General features: G+C 49.9%; 1 protein-coding gene across 1 annotated transcript; it reads right to left on the bottom strand.

Annotated features, from left to right (window-relative positions):
• Positions 1–756: 756 nt before the first annotated feature.
• Positions 757–5,238, bottom strand: LOC137075793 (melanoma-associated antigen C1-like). Its single transcript, XM_067444748.1, has 6 exons — positions 5,186–5,238; positions 3,069–3,637; positions 2,682–3,017; positions 1,957–2,526; positions 1,377–1,859; positions 757–1,262 (listed from the first exon to the last, which is right to left on the bottom strand). Exons 1-6 carry the CDS (start codon positions 5,236–5,238, stop codon positions 757–759), a joined length of 2,517 nt encoding a protein of 838 aa, XP_067300849.1.
• Between the last annotated feature and the right edge of the window lie 11,728 nt (positions 5,239–16,966).

Genomic DNA, 16,966 nt, shown 5'->3' with positions numbered 1-16,966 from the left:
AGAAAGTGAACATAGCTTTCAAGAGAAAGAAAAGGGATAAATATCTCCTTTAGTTTAACCGTGTTAGACTAAAACATATTACATGTGTCCCTGGAGTACAAAAACATAATATAATCTCATCGGTATATCTATAGGCAATAGCCAACAATACATAGTATGGGTCAAAATTATTAATTTTTCTTTTATGCCAAAAACATTAGGATATTAAGATCATGTTCCATGAAGATACTTTGTATGTATTATAAGGACTTCATTTGGACAACTTTAAAGAAGATTTTCTCAATTTTATTATTTTTTTATTTTGCACCATCAGATTCCAGTTTTTCAAATAGTTCTCGGCCATATATTGCCCTATCCTAACAAACCATACATCATTGGCAAGGTGATTTATTCAGTTTTCAGGTGGTTTAAATCTTAGTTTCCAAAAATTGACCCATGTGATTTTGTGGCCATGGGTCTCTATAACTCTATTAGTCACTATAGGTCTTTACTGTAAAAATATGCAAGTAAGAAAGAATAGAAACCTTTGTCAACCATACCAGAGAGTTATTTACAATAACCTATTGTGGAAAATTATAAGAATAATGAGAAAATTATCAACAAAAGACGACACAACTAACATAACGTTAATGCAAGTAAATTTACCTAAGTGAGATGGGAGGAGCCAGTAGATGATTCGGAGCATACTCAGGAGGACTCAGGGACTGGAGCAGACACTGGTGTGGACTCAGGGGCTGGAGCAGAGACTGGAGTGGACTAAGGGGCTTGAGCAGACACTGGAGTGGACTCAGGGGCTGGAGCAGAGACTGGAGTGGACTCAGGGGCTTGAGTAGACACTGGAGTGGACTCAGGGGCTGGAGCAGACACTGGAGCGGACTCAAGGGCTGGAGCAGACACTGGAGTGGACTCAGGGGCTGGAGCAGACACTGGAGCGGACTCGGGGACTGAGCGGACACTGAAGCGGACTCGGGGACTGAGCGGACACTGAAGCGGACTCGGAGACTGAGCGGACTCGGGGACTGAGCGGACACTGAAGCTGACTCGGGGACTGAGCGGACACTGAAGCAGACTCAGGGACTGAGCGGACACTGAAGCGGACTTGGGGACTGAGCGGACACTGAAGCGGACTCGGGGACTCAGCGGACACTGAAGCGGACTCTGGGACTGAGCGGACACTGAAGCAGACTCAGGGACTGAGCGGACACTGAAGAGGACTCGGGGACTGAGCGGACACTGAAGCGGACTCAGGGACTGAGCAGACACTGAAGCGGACTCAGGGACTGAACAGACACTGAAGCAGACTCGGGACCGAGCGGACACTGAAGCGGACTCGGGGACTGAGCGGACACTGAAGCGGACTCAGGGACTGAGCGGACACTGAAGCGGACTCGGGGACTGAGCGGACACTGAAGCGGACTCGGGGACTGAGCGGACACTGAAGCGGACTCGGGGACTCAGCGGACACTGAAGCGGACTCGGGGACTGAGCAGACACTGAAGCGGACTCAGGGACTGAGCGGACACTGAAGAGGACTCGGGGACTGAGCGGACACTGAAGCGGACTCGGGGACTCAGCGGACACTGAAGCGGACTCTGGGACTGAGCGGACACTGAAGCGGACTCGGGGACTGAGCGGACACTGAAGCGGACTCAGGGACTGAGCAGACACTGAAGCGGACTTGGGGACTGAGCGGACACTGAAGCGGACTCGGGGACTGAGCGGACACTGAAGCGGACTCAGGGACTGAGCAGACACTGAAGCGGACTTGGGGACTGAGCGGACACTAAAGCGGACTCGGGGACCGAGCGGACACTGAAGCGGACTCGGGGACTGAGCGGACACTGAAGCAGACTCAGGGACTGAGCGGACACTGAAGCGGACTCAGGGACTGAGCGGACACTGAAGCGGACTCAGGGACTAAGCGGACACTGAAGAGGACTCGGGGACTGAGCGGACACTGAAGCGGACTCGGGGACTGAGCGGACACTGAAGCGGACTCAGGGACTGAGCAGACACTGAAGCGGACTCGGGGACTCAGCGGACACTGAAGCGGACTCGGGGACTGAGCAGACACTGAAGCGGACTCAGGGACTGAGCGGACACTGAAGAGGACTCGGGGACTGAGCGGACACTGAAGCGGACTCGGGGACTCAGCGGACACTGAAGCGGACTCGGGGACTGAGCGGACACTGAAGCGGACTCGGGGACTGAGCGGACACTGAAGCGGACTCAGGGACTGAGCAGACACTGAAGCGGACTTGGGGACTGAGCGGACACTGAAGCAGACTCGGGGACCGAGCGGACACTGAAGCGGACTCAGGGACTGAGCAGACACTGAAGCGGACTTGGGGACTGAGCGGACACTGAAGCGGACTCGGGGACTGAGCGGACACTGAAGCGGACTCAGGGACTGAGCAGACACTGAAGCGGACTTGGGGACTGAGCGGACACTGAAGCGGACTCGGGGACCGAGCGGACACTGAAGCGGACTCGGGGACTGAGCGGACACTGAAGCAGACTCAGGGACTGAGCGGACACTGAAGCGGACTCAGGGACTGAGCGGACACTGAAGCGGACTCAGGGACTAAGCGGACACTGAAGAGGACTCGGGGACTGAGCGGACACTGAAGCGGACTCGGGGACTGAGCGGACACTGAAGCGGACTCAGGGACTGAGCAGACACTGAAGCGGACTCAGGGACTGAGCAGACACTGAAGCGGACTCGGGGACCGAGCGGACACTGAAGCGGACTCGGGGACCGAGCGGACACTGAAGCGGACTCAGGGACTGAGCGGACACTGAAGCGGACTCAGGGACTGAGCGGACACTGAAGAGGACTCGGGGACTGAGCGGACACTGAAGCGGACTCGGGGACTGAGCGGACACTGAAGCGGACTCAGGGACTAAGAGGACACTGAATGACTCAGGGACTGAGCAGACACTGAAGCGGACTCGGGGACTGAGCAGACACTGAAGCGGACTCGGGGACTCAGCGGACACTGAAGCGGACTCGGGGACTGAGCAGACACTGAAGCGGACTCAGGGACTGAGCGGACACTGAAGCGGACTCGGGGACTGAGCGGACACTGAAGCGGACTCAAGGACTGAGCGGACACTGAAGCGGACTCGGGGACTCAGCGGACACTGAAGCGGACTCGGGGACTGAGCAGACACTGAAGCGGACTCAGGGACTGAGCGGACACTGAAGAGGACTCGGGGACTGAGCGGACACTGAAGCGGACTCGGGGACTCAGCGGACACTGAAGCGGACTCGGGGACTGAGCGGACACTGAAGCGGACTCGGGGACTGAGCGGACACTGAAGCGGACTCAGGGACTGAGCAGACACTGAAGCGGACTTGGGGACTGAGCGGACACTGAAGCAGACTCGGGGACCGAGCGGACACTGAAGCGGACTCAGGGACTGAGCAGACACTGAAGCGGACTTGGGGACTGAGCGGACACTGAAGCGGACTCGGGGACTGAGCGGACACTGAAGCGGACTCAGGGACTGAGCAGACACTGAAGCGGACTTGGGGACTGAGCGGACACTGAAGCGGACTCGGGGACCGAGCGGACACTGAAGCGGACTCGGGGACTGAGCGGACACTGAAGCAGACTCAGGGACTGAGCGGACACTGAAGCGGACTCAGGGACTGAGCGGACACTGAAGCGGACTCAGGGACTAAGCGGACACTGAAGAGGACTCGGGGACTGAGCGGACACTGAAGCGGACTCGGGGACTGAGCGGACACTGAAGCGGACTCAGGGACTGAGCAGACACTGAAGCGGACTCAGGGACTGAGCAGACACTGAAGCGGACTCGGGGACCGAGCGGACACTGAAGCGGACTCGGGGACCGAGCGGACACTGAAGCGGACTCAGGGACTGAGCGGACACTGAAGCGGACTCAGGGACTAAGCGGACACTGAAGAGGACTCGGGGACTGAGCGGACACTGAAGCGGACTCGGGGACTGAGCGGACACTGAAGCGGACTCAGGGACTAAGAGGACACTGAATGACTCAGGGACTGAGCGGACACTGGAGTGGACTTAGGGATTGAGCAGACACTGAAGTGGACTTTAACCCTAACCCTCTCTTGGGAACATGTAGTGGAGGTTTCTTCTTCCTCAGCCTCACTTGTGTTAATGAGGATTCTTGGCTAGAATTTCCCGCTGGTATCTATAGAGCCATGTGTGAATCCAACCCACTTCAAAATAGATCCCTGAGTGGTTGGTCAACCCAGGTAAATGTGTGGCAATATTGCACAAACTGCTCCACATCTTTCAATACTGTGGCCGTCTTAATAAAAGAGGTCATTCAAAATAATGGTTATGTTTATTAAACTAAGGAAATCAGAATATCTCAGAGACAGAACACAACAGAACAGAACAGTGTGTAGCCAACATTACACAAACCAGATGAGGGAGGATGATGGCAGATGTGGATGATTGAGGAGTGTATGCAGGTGAGTGCCAGGAGGGATAATGGGTAATGTAGTGTAGACGTAACAAACTAGAAAAGGACAATGAAACAGAATCCAACAGAAATACAAACCTAAAACATGATACACAAACTCAGACTGACACATGCAGTAAATGTTATTTATACATACACAGTCCGATATTTAATCACATGTATATCTATATTATGATGTGTGTTCTTGAATATAAAATCACATGCATTTCGGTATATCAATATAGTGTCACATTATTCAATATATGAAAAGCATCAATTACTTATGTATTATAAAATATATTGCAATATATTAACACAATACATGATTCTGTATATTTTAAATATACATAAAATAATTATATATATTTTTGAGCATTCATATTTTCTTTGTGAAAGAGCAAACAGATGAAAGTCCATCAATAACACTTTCTAAACTCTTATGAAAGAGCACAAATCTGATTTATGTTGATTTTGGTCAAGAGCGTCCCCTCTTATAAAGCAATGATAACACCAATAAGGCACAGCGTGTGAATAGAATCGTCCCCCTCATCGGGACCGTCACCTTCACTCACTGTGAGATAAAGCACAACATGAACATTGAAGTTTAGGTTATAACACAGTTATAACAGTTGCTATGTATAACAAAGTTCAGCACTTCATGATTCTGAGAGTTTGGTTACTCATTCAGAGAGCCATTACTCTAATACTGACTCACACATTACCTCACCGGTCCAGAACGGATGTTATTCTCTGGTGTGGAAAAAGTTTTCCACAACACATTACATCAAGACGAAGAATGTGCAGCAGGTGTGTTTTGCTTCTTTATGTTTTGAATTCATTTATGAAGCCAATATAAACTTTATTGGTACATCTTATATTGTTATATTTTAATGTTATCATATTTTGAGCAAGCAATTACCTTACTTTGCTATAAACAGAAAAACATGACAATATTAATGCTACTGAATATCTTGATTATTGTGGTATTCTGCCATGTTTCTAACTGACATGCCCCCAACTAGTAAGCAATCTTGATCCCACTCGTATCAATGACATTGAGGGTTTATCGCCATCTTTCAGACATGACTTGCATGCAGGTTTAGAGCACACATTGTGATATTCATCGTCTGGTCTCCAATGTGGATTACAGACTTCTTACCTGATCTACTTGCCAATGGCCTGTTCATGAAGCTGATTCAGTTGGTAAGTTTGAGATTAGTTTAACTCTGGTTTTTCAGGCTCAAGAAGATGTATTGATTTTTAGCAGGTTTCATCGCCATATTAACTTACACTACATATTTTATTCTGGGTCAGAGATTGTAAACCCAAATGGACCAATCAGCTGTGAGTAAACTGACATGTTAACTGATGCAGGAAGGTCCATTCCCTTATAGTGATACAACTTAGAGACAAAATTGCTCATCTTTTGCTGCTAATTATAATCATAATCATATTCATATTCAAGTAATTTTAAATTAATATAAATATAATACATGCATTCATATTGTCACAGACATGCCAGGCTCCATCGTCATTCAATTACAGAACACTCCTTCGAACTGTGTTAATGTAAGAGTTTTAATTTAAGAGTATCATGTACTCAATTGCACCAAGGTAGCATTCATTCTCTCACAATTGAGTGGCAAAGCACTTCGCTGGGCTGAAACCCTTTGGACCCAGAATAACCCCATCAATCATTCCCTTTCAAGTTTCATATCATTGTTTTCGGAAAGCCAGCCTGGGATTCTTTAATTGGTGAGCAATTGTATCACTTAAAATAAGGCCCCGTCCACACACGGAGACGCGTTTAGCTGTATACGTATACATTTTGTACCGTATCAGCGTTTCATCCACACGGATCCGGCGTTTTAAAAGCATGAATCCGATATTTTCTGAAACTGGGTCCCAAAGGTTTATAAATCTGAAAACGCCCATCATCCGTTTTCGTGTGTACAGCGAATCCGTATATTTTCTGAAACGGTGATGTCATCACACTACGTCCAGCACAGTGAAGAGTTAAAGGGATACAACTACAGGCACTGGGCATGCGCACATCAATATCCCGTCATTTAATTAACGTATCTGCATTATTGTAAGGGTATGTTTTGGGTTGGGGTAGGTGTAGGCATTAAAGGTCCCGTTTTTCGTGTGTTTTTGAAGCCTTGATTGTGTTTACAGTGTGCAATATAACATGAGTTCATGTTTCGCGAGTAAAAAAAGTATTTTTCACACAATTTACTTATCTGTACACTGCTGTTTCCTCTGTCCTAAAAACCCTTACCGACAGAGATTGGATCCCCGAGTGCGGTTGCATATGCAGCGAGATGCAACTGCACTCAGGGATCCAATACCCTTGGGCTTTATCCAGCTATTCATCCGATTCGCCACTAATATGCAGTTGTGTCTCGAAGAGCACCAGTGCCAGCCACTATTCTCTCCTTCCCCCTGCTGACCAGAATCCGTCAACTCTCAAGAACCAGTCCCTGAGCCTAAGCAACTGGAAAGCACGCGTCTGACCCAGACTGAACGGCAGAGGCGGCTGACCCAGAGTCTATGCATTTACTGTGGTTCCTCTGTGCACTTCATTGTCAAATGTCCCATTCATCCTCCTCGTACCACGGTGAGTGCCATTTTTCATTCTGCTAATAAAATGAAGCCACTCCCCACTATTGTGATCCTAACCACTATCACCCTTTCAGTTTGTTCCCTTCTTGACTCTGGTTCAGCCGGCAACTTCATCTCTGTCACCCTTCTGCCATCAGCTCAGACTCAAAACCACAGCTATGCCATCCGCCTACCAGATTAACTGGGTAACTGGCAAACCTATCAGCCAAAGAGAAGTTCATTCCAGTGCCAGTCCTATCTACCTCCAAGTGGGTATCGTGCATGTGGAACGACAATATCTACTGGTTCTGGAGGAATCCACTGCTGACGTGATATTAGGGCACCCATTATTGGAGCAACACATCCCTGTCATCTCCTGGAAGACTGGTGAGGTCCTGTAATGGGGCGACAGCTTCCCGAACAGCTTCTATGCTCTACGTCCCGAAGAACTGTCAGAGTGTACAACACCCAACAAGAGCCCGGTAGAGAATCTTTCGGTGGACATTCCTCCATGCTACACCCCCCTTCAGCGACGTCTTCTGCCCCAGGCAAGATTCCAAGCTGCCTCATCCGGAAATGTGAGGGAGACAAGTGGAAGACCGCTTTCATGACCCCTACTGGCCACTATGAATTTCTCATCATGCCATATGGACTGGTCCACGCCCCCTTCATATTCCATTCCATATTCCATGGAGTGCAAGCTGTACTTAAAGGCAGAGAAGTGTTTTTTACATCAACCCTCAGTGCAGTTCTTTGGTTACAACAACGACCGCAGTGGCATCCGGATGGACGAGGGGAAGGTGGATGCCATCTGTAACTGGCCCACTCCCACAACCATATAAGAACTCCAGAGATTCCTAGGATTTGCCAATTTCTCCTGTCGTTTCATCTAAGATTACAGTATCATCTCATGTCCACTTACTCACCTCCTACGCAGTAAGCCCAAGTCTCTATCCTGGAACCCTGCTGCCACTCAAGCCTTCGAACCCCTTGAAGAAGCCTTCACCTCTGCTCCCCTACTTGTTCATCCAGATCCAGCCAAGCCCTTCGTTGTTGAGGTGGATGCTTCGACCACAGGAGTGGGAGCCGTCTTTTCACAGCAGAAGGGGACCCCCAAGTAGACTCCACCCATGTGCCTTCTTCTCCCGCAAACTCAACCCAGCGGAGGTCAACTCTGACATCGAAAACTGGGAGCATCTCGCCATCAAGATGGCTCTTGAGGAGTGGAGGCATTGGTTGGAGGGTTCCCATCATCCGTTCCTGGTTCTGACAGATCGCAAAAACCTTGAATACACTAAATGACTCAGTCCACCATAGGCCCGCTGGGCATTATTCTTCACCCCTTACCATCTCCTACCATCCTGGGCCAAAGAAAATATTAAGGCAGATGCCTTATCCCATCTCTATAGTCTCAAAGAAGGTAACAAGAAATCTGAGTCCATTCTGCCGGATAAACTTTTCATAAGTCCCATCACTTGGTCAGAGGAAACCATGCCCTCCTCCAATGTCTCCACCAACAGTCCGCTGGGTTTCCCACCAGGTTTGCTTTACATCACACTGTGCATTCCCCTTATCCACATGTCATTGGGTACTGGCCACCCAGAGGGCCAATGAAACCCTCTCGCTGCTGAAGGAGTACTTCTGGTGGTCAAACATGGCATCTGATGCCAAAAGGTACGCGAGGGATTGCAAGGAATTTCACCATCGCCAAAAGTCCTTGCCATCTTGTCAGGAGAGGCTTGACCACAGACTCCATAGACATCCCTGTGCCCCCTCAGAAGGGGAAGATTTGATAATAATGTGTAATTTTCTCGTTTAATAAAAACATAATAATAAATTATGTTTTTATTAAACAAGGTTCGGGAGGAGCATGATCAAATAATTGACACAGGTGGAAAGGCCTCAACTAATCAACAAAAGAGGTGTGTGTATGTGTACAGTATTGTTCAAAATAATAGCAGTACAATGTGACTAACCAGAATAATCAAGGTTTTTAGTATATTTTTTATTGCTACGTGGCAAACAAGTTACCAGTAGGTTCAGTAGATTGTCAGAAAAAAAACAAGACCCAGCATTCATGATATGCACGCTCTTAAGGCTGTGCAATTGGGCAATTAGTTGAAAGGGGTGTGTTAAAAAAATAGCAGTGTCTACCTTTGACTGTACAAACTCAAAACTATTTTGTACAAACATTTTTTTTTTTTCTGGGATTTAGCAATCCTGTGAATCACTAAACTAATATTTAGTTGTATGACCACAGTTTTTTAAAACTGCTTGACATCTGTGTGGCATGGAGTCAACCAACTTGTGGCACCTCTCAGCTGTTATTCCACTCCATGATTCTTTAACAACATTCCACAATTCATTCACATTTCTTGGTTTTGCTTCAGAAACAGCATTTTTGATATCACCCCACAAGTTCTCAATTGGATTAAGGTCTGGAGATTGGGCTGGCCACTCCATAACATTAATTTTGTTGGTTTGGAACCAAGACTTTGCCCGTTTACTAGTGTGTTTTGGGTCATTGTCTTGTTGAAACAACCATTTCAAGGGCATGTCCTCTTCAGCATAGGGCAACATGACTTCTTCAAGTATTTTAACATATGCAAACTGATCCATGATCCCTGGTATGCGATAAATAGGCCCAACACCATAGTAGGAGAAACATGCCCATATCATGATGCTTGCACCTCCATGCTTCACTGTCTTCACTGTGTACTGTGGCTTGAATTCAGAGTTTGGGGGTCGTCTCACAAACTGCCTGTGGCCCTTGGACCCAAAAAGAACAATTTTACTCTCATCAGTCCACAAAATGTTCCTCCATTTCTCTTTAGGCCAGTTGATGTGTTCTTTGGCAAATTGTAACCTCTTCTGCACATGCCTTTTTTTTAACAGAGGGACTTTGCGGGGGATTCTTGAAAATAGATTAGCTTCACACAGACGTCTTCTAACTGTCACAGTACTTACAGGTAACTCCAGACTGTCTTTGATCATCCTGGAGGTGATCATTGGCTGAGCATTTGCCATTCTGGTTATTCTTCTATCCATTTTGATGGTTGTCTTCCGTTTTCTTCCATGTCTCTCTGGTTTTGCTCTCCATTTTAAGGCATTGGAGATCATTTTAGCTGAACAGCCTATCATTTTTTGCACCTCTTTATAGGTTTTCCCCTCTCTAATCAACTTTTTAATCAAAGTACGCTGTTCTTCTGAACAATGTCTTGAACGACCCATTTTCCTCAGCTTTCAAATGCATGTTCAACAAGTGTTGGCTTCATCCTTAAATAGGGGCCACCTGATTCTTCACAAAATTGATGACCTCAGTGATTGAATGCCACACTGCTATTTTTTTGAACACACCCCTTTCAACTAATTCAACTAATTGCCCAATTGCACAGCCTTAAGAGCGTGCATATCATGAATGCTGGGTCTTGTTTGTTTTCTGAGAATCTACTGAACCTACTGGTAACTTGTTTGCCACGTAGCAATAAAAAAATATACGAAAAACCTTGATTATTCTGGTTAGTCACATTGTACTGCTATTATTTTGAACAATACTGTATATATATATATATATATATATACAGAGCTGTCATACCTCCATTTTGTTGACAGTTTATCAGCATCCCTCCACCACCCCTTATCCACATTTTGCTCTTTTTTTTGTTCTAAACCACTTACATACGGGGGTACTCTGGGTTTGGGCCAAAGTCCGAGCTCGAAGCCCTCCCCCAGGACAGCACGCCAAATACGCATTTAGATTTACTCTCTATAAATCATATGGGGACTCTCTCGAAACTGTGATTACTGATAACAATAGATATTTATGAAATCAGGCTCATGCCAGGAAACACGATTCTGGATGTCATTATCCATGGATCGCTGGATCTTTGGTAAGATGTAAGAAACACTATATCAAGTCCAATCTTTAGTTTAAACTGATAACCATTAGTTTTACTGGTGTTTTCCCCCATTAACTCATCATTCAGCACCTCTCAATCCAGATGAAGGGTGTTTACGGCGGGAAATATCCTCATCATAACTCTGACTTCATCATTACTTACCTGCTTCAGTCCATCTGTTCAATAAATCCCTGTCTCTGAGTCTAGGATTCTGTTACACATCAACTTACAATAAACCATTAACTAACATTAACAAAGATCGATAAATACTGTGACTCATTGTTCCCTTTCAGTCAGTACACTACGAGTTACGTCAGTACTGATGAAATGGGGGGTTTTGCTTAGAAAGCCAGCTGCCTTCAATCTCAATCAAAATGATCCAATGACATGAAAATGTCATGGGTCTGCGGAATTGGCCTAATGCAACCCCGCCCCACTGCGTGGGTATAAACGCCGTTGCATTGCAGTCACGCATTTATGTTTCTGCTTCGGAGCCTTCCTAAGCCTTCCTATCTCTTCAAGACGAGTGTCTCCCCAGAGTGTTGATGTGACGGCGCATTCCAGCGAGTCTCGCATTCCTGTCGATCTGTGCAGTGGTCTGTATTGGTCTGTGTTTTCTCGCTGGCCGTCTCAGCACTCTGCCCAAGTAAAACTCCTCTCTAAAAGAGCTGCACACGGCATGTCTTTTTAAAGATGTTTTGCCCGTGCTCCGTTCCTGGGTGCGGTCGATATGTTAGTCCGCTTGACGGGCATGAGCACTGTTTGGCGTGCTTGGGCCTCGCAAACATTCATGGATGCGTCATGTTCTTGCTGCGGGAACATGACCATCGCAGTGCTGCGATCAAGACTCGATGATCTACGTTCTGGAGCGAGAGTCCCCTCTACCACACCCCTATAGGAGGTACATTGGCTGGTGGTCAGGGTGATCTGAGGGTGTCGGTGTGGGCCAACTCGACGAGTGTTCCTTGGGCCACACCCCCCTCTTCGGTACTGCAACCCGTGGCACTACCAGATGTTAGTGCTGGTGTTTCCCGTCCTGGGCCCCGCGTTTCATTTAGGGGGCAGGCGGGCGATGCTATATCGATCGCCGCATCACAAGGCAGGCTAGATTCCTCCGGAGATGAGGATTCGGCGGTGCAGCCTCCATCGCGAGTGTCGGCATTGCCCGAGTCTGATCCGGGGCTGACAGCCATGCTAATCCAAGCGGCCAAAAGCCGAGAGGCTGGATGATTGCGATCTGGCGGCGGCCCGCGCCGAGCGCCCGCCAGCCGGCAGTGCCTTTTTTCCCGGAGGTGCATGAAGAGGTCTCGAGGTCGTGGAAGTCCCCGTTGTCTTTCCGCGATCATTCGGCGGCCGCTTCCGCCTTCATGGCACTCGATAAGCGGCGCGGTTACAGGGTACACTGGGGTCCCCCCCCTGAGGGTGTACTCGGTTCTCTCCAAGGAGATGGTGACAGGACCGCTCCCTCCCCCGGAGGAGGGCCGGGGCAGAATCTTTTGTTTACAATCACCCAACCCGCTGTTGACCCCCAAAAAGGGACTGGCAGCACACTTTTGTTGGTTAAAGGAAGAACTGAATCATTCACCTCCGGACCCCAAGAGGGCGCGACTGGCAGTGTGTGCCGCCTCAGTGCCTTGCCACTCTCGATCCCCTCTGTCGCCAGCCCCCTCCCAGTTGAGACCCTCGCGGGACGCTCCGCCTCCCCTGGTCTCCACTGGCAGGATGCGGAACTCGATCCCACCCCCCATCTGGGCTGCTTCCATGCCTCCTAGGTCTGGGCTGGGTGTTCCGCTTCGCTGCCCCACGCCGGGTACGCCTGTGGCTCGCATGATCCCCTTGGTTCAGTTTTTGGAGGCCTGGCTAGAGCTCCCCAAGCTGTCCAACTGGCTCGCCTGCACCATCAGGCTCGGCTATGCGATTCAGTTCGCATGTTCTCCTCCCCGCTTTCGGGGAGTCTGCTATACGCTGGTGGGTGGCAATGCCCCTGTCCTGCTTGCGGATTTCGATACCCTACTGGCGAAGGGTGCCGTCGAGATCTTCCCTCCGGCCGAGATGAAGTCTGGCTTTTACAGTCCTTCATTGTACCCAAAAAAGGCGGTGGGTTACGGCCAATCCTGGATCTGCGCATCTTGAACCGAACCCTACACAGGCTTCCCTTCCAGATGTTGACAGCCAAACGCATTTTCGAATGGGTTTGTCCACGCGATTGGTTTGCAGCGATCGACCTGAAGGGTGCGTACTTTCATGTCTCCATACTTCCTCGACACAGACCGTTTCTTCGGTTTGCTTTCGAGGGGAGAACATACCAGTATGCTGTACTCCCATTCGGGCTGGCCCTGTTTCCTCGCGCCTTTACGAAGCTCGTCGAGGCAGCCCTAGTGCCACTCAGGCAACTCGGGGTTCGCATCCTGAATTATCTCGACGACTGGCTGATCCTCAGCCACTCGCAACAGCAGGTTTGCGAACACAGGGACTTGGTTCTCCACCATCTTGCCCGTCTGGGCCTTCGGGTCAACTGGGAAAAGAGCAAACTCTGCCCAGTGCAGAGGATCTCTTTTCTCGGTATGGAGATCGACTCGGTCGCCATGTCCACGCAGCTTACAAGCAAGCGCGTGCAGTCTCTGCTGGCCTGCCTTCGTCAGATCGAACGCAGGAACGTGGTCCCACTGAAACTTTTTCAGAGGCTCCTGGGGCATATGGCATCCGCAGTCGCAGTAACGCCGATCGGGTTGCTCCATACGAGACCGCTTCAGCACTGGCTTCGCGAGCGAGTCCTGAGGTGGGCATGGCAACGCGACGCGTTCCGGGTCCAAGTGACCCCGTCCTGCTGCCAAACCCTCACCCAGTGGAGGAACCTCCAGTTTCTATGGGTAGGAATTCCCTTAGAACGAGTTTCCAGGCATATCCACGGATGCCTCTGCCACGGGCTGGGGTACCATGTGCAATGGTCATGGCGCCGTTGGGGCCTGGAAAGAGCCCCAGCGTGTGTGGCTTATCAATTGCCTCGAGTTGCTGGCCGTATGGCTTGCCCTGCACCACTTTCGAGCCCTGCTTAAGGACAAGCACGTAGTGGTCTGGTCAGACAACACGGCGACAGTAGCGTGCATCAACCGCCAAGGTAGTCTACGCAACTCGCCCGCCACCTCTTCTTATGGAGTCAGAAGCATCTGAGGTCGCTTCGTGCCATTTATATCCCCGGGGAACTGAACTGAGTGACCAACGAGCTGTCGCGGTTTCAGCCTCTACTGGGGGAATGGCGGCTCCATCCCCAGGCGGTTCAGCTGATATGGGACCAGTTTGGCGACGCACAGATAAATCTGTTTGCCTCCCACAACTCCTCCCATTGCCGCTGGCACTATTCCCTGACCGAGGGGACCCTCGGCACGGATGCACTAGCACACAGCTGGCCGCAGGGCCTGCGCAAGTATGCGTTTCCCCGAGTGAGCCTTCTCGCACAGCTCCTGTGCAAGATCAGGGAGGACGAGGAGCAGGTCCTCATGGTCGCCCCGTATTGGCCCGGCCGGACCTGGTTCCCCAAACTCATACTTAACCTCCTTGGCTTATTCCTCTGAGGAAGGACCTCCTTTCTCAGAGAGGGGGCACTGTGTGGCACCCGCATCCCGACCTCTGGAACCTCCACGTGTGGCTCCTGGACGGGACATGGCAGGTTTGAGTGGCCTACCACCACCAGTGGTCGCCACTAACACTTCAGCTATGGCCTCGTCCACAAGTCGGGCGTATGCTTCGAAGTGGAACCTCTTCGTCGTCTGGTGTGCTTCTCGAGGAGAAAATCCCACCAAATGCTCAATCGGGTCTGTGCTCTCCTTCATCCAGGAAGGGGTGGAGAGAAGGCTGTCTCCCTCCACCCTCAAGATCTACGTGGCGGCAATAGCTGCGCACCATGTCCTGCTGGAAGCAAGAACGGTGGGACAGCACGACCTGGTCCGCAGGATCCTCAGGGGGGCAAGAAGGTTAAATCCACCTCGCCCCCTACAGGTACCCTCATGGGACCTCGCAGTGGTCCTAACTCCCCTGCGTAGGGCTCCCTTCGAGCCTCTGCAGACAGCGGAGCTTAAGTTCCTGTCAATGAAGACAGCGCTCCTTGTTGCTCTGGCATCGATCAAGAGGGTAGGGGACCTGCAGGCATTCTCGGCCGACGAAGCGTGCCTGGAATTTGGGCCAGCTAACTCTCACGTTGTCCTGAGACCCCAGCCTGGATATGTGCCCAAGGGTCCTACCACTCCCTTCAGGGACCAGGTGGTGAACCTGCAAGCGCTGCCCTTGGAGGAGGCAGACCCAGCCTCGGTACTGCTCTGTCCAGTATGCGCCTTCGCGCTTACGTAGACAGGACGCGGTGCTTCAGGACCTCAGACCAGCTCTTTGTCTGTTACGGAGGGAAGCAGAAGGAGAAGGCTCTCTCCAAGCAGAGGCTGTCCCACTGGATAGTGGACGCCATTGGCCTGGCTTACCAGGTTCAGGGCTTGCCATGCCCCCTTGGGGTCAAAGCACACTCTACTAGGAGCGTAGCTGCCTCTTGGGCGTTGGCGCGTGGCGCCTCGCTGACAGACATTTGTAGAGCTGCAGGCTGGGCGACACCGAACACATTCGCAAGATTTTATAATCTGCGGGTGGAGCCTGTGTCCTCTCGTTTACTCGCCCCACATGGCCAGTAACTGGACACACGCTGGTGTCTTCGCTTGCTGCGCCATTCCCCTCCTAAATGGACTGGATACGTGTGCTTATATTCGCTCAGGTGAGCCTCTTCAAAGGCCCTGAGTTCCTCCAGCACTGTTGATGCCGGCACCAGAGTGCATGCCCGAATGGTCCCAGCCCTCGTGCCAGGCTAGGTGCTCGTGTGTACGGTTCCCCCGCAGGCCAACCGTCACATGTGTATTCTCCACGGTAAGTCTTCTTGAGCACGTGTCTTCCCTTGGCAAGACCCTTGCCATCCCTCGGGTTGAAAAACTTTTCCACCGGCGACTGGATACATACATGTATTCCTAAGTCCTCCCTACGGGTAGGTGCTGTGGTTGCATTTCTCCAAGTGGGATATGCCTCCCAGTGTACCTTGGTAGCTGAGCCGGTCCCTTGTCATGTTAAACTCCGAGGCAGTGTGCACAGGTCAGCCCAGGATGCTGGAAGCAGCCGCTGTGGCGTGATTAGATTGGGACCCCCATTTCGTCAGTACTGACGTAACTCGTTGTGTACTGACTGAAAGGGAATGTCTCGATTACGTATGTAACCCTTATTCCCTGAAAGAAGGGAACGGAGACGTTACGTCCCCATGCCACATCCGCTGTGCCGCTGGTATGGCCGGGGCGGTCGGCCTCGGCTCCTCAGCAGGTAACATAAATGCATGACTGCAATGCAACGCCGTTTATACCCACGCAGTGGGGGGGGGGGGGGGTTGCATTAGGCAAATTCCGCAGACCCATGACATTTCCTTGTCATTGGATCGTTTTGATTGAGATTGAAGGCAGCAGGCTTTCTAAGCGAAACCCCCATTTCATCAGCCCTTCGAAGGAAACGAGGGTTACATAAGTAACCGAGACGTTTGCTCAATTTAGGTAATGGATTAGGACCTTTTTGTAAAGTGTTACCTTGTCATCATTCTGTTTTTCATCATTCAAGATATCAAGTTAGCTAATAAGGATTGACAGTTCTCTGGATATTTTTCCATTTTTAAATTAATTTCTGTGTGCATTCAATAAGCAAACCACAAGAGCGACCTGAATGAATCAGAAGTCCCACACATTCAATAATACACTCTTTAGATTTGCACAACAGTGACTTCTGCCAAAAGTTATTGAATAAGTGTGTGATTGAGCTGTGTGTTCTGGCGGACTGCTGGTGTTCATTTCTTGAGTTTTAGAGTCAAGTTACCTTTATTTTTATTGCACTTTTACAATGCCGATTGTTTTGTTTCAAAGCAGCTTCAGTGTTAAACAGGACAATATTGCAACAAAATTTGATTCGGCTTTTCAGTCGTTTTGGAGAAAACGGTG

Source organism: Pseudorasbora parva, chromosome 5, assembly GCF_024679245.1.
Source record: "Pseudorasbora parva isolate DD20220531a chromosome 5, ASM2467924v1, whole genome shotgun sequence".
NCBI classification, from domain to species: domain Eukaryota; kingdom Metazoa; phylum Chordata; class Actinopteri; order Cypriniformes; family Gobionidae; genus Pseudorasbora; species Pseudorasbora parva.
Note: the sequence above shows the minus strand (reverse complement) of the source record. Positions and strands in the feature narration are given on the sequence as shown.

Coding starts and splice junctions, on each gene's coding strand:
- LOC137075793 (XM_067444748.1), bottom strand. CDS start 5,238: ATGTGTTGTGGAAAACTTTTTCCACACCAGAGAATAACATCCGTTCTG. Junction 3,018..3,068: donor AGTGTCCGCTCAGTCCCCGA/GTCCGCTTCAGT, acceptor GTGTCTGCTCAG/TCCCCGAGTCCGCTTCAGTG. Junction 1,263..1,376: donor GTCCCCGAGTCCGCTTCAGT/GTCCGCTCAGTC, acceptor AGTCCGCTTCAG/TGTCTGCTCAGTCCCTGAGT.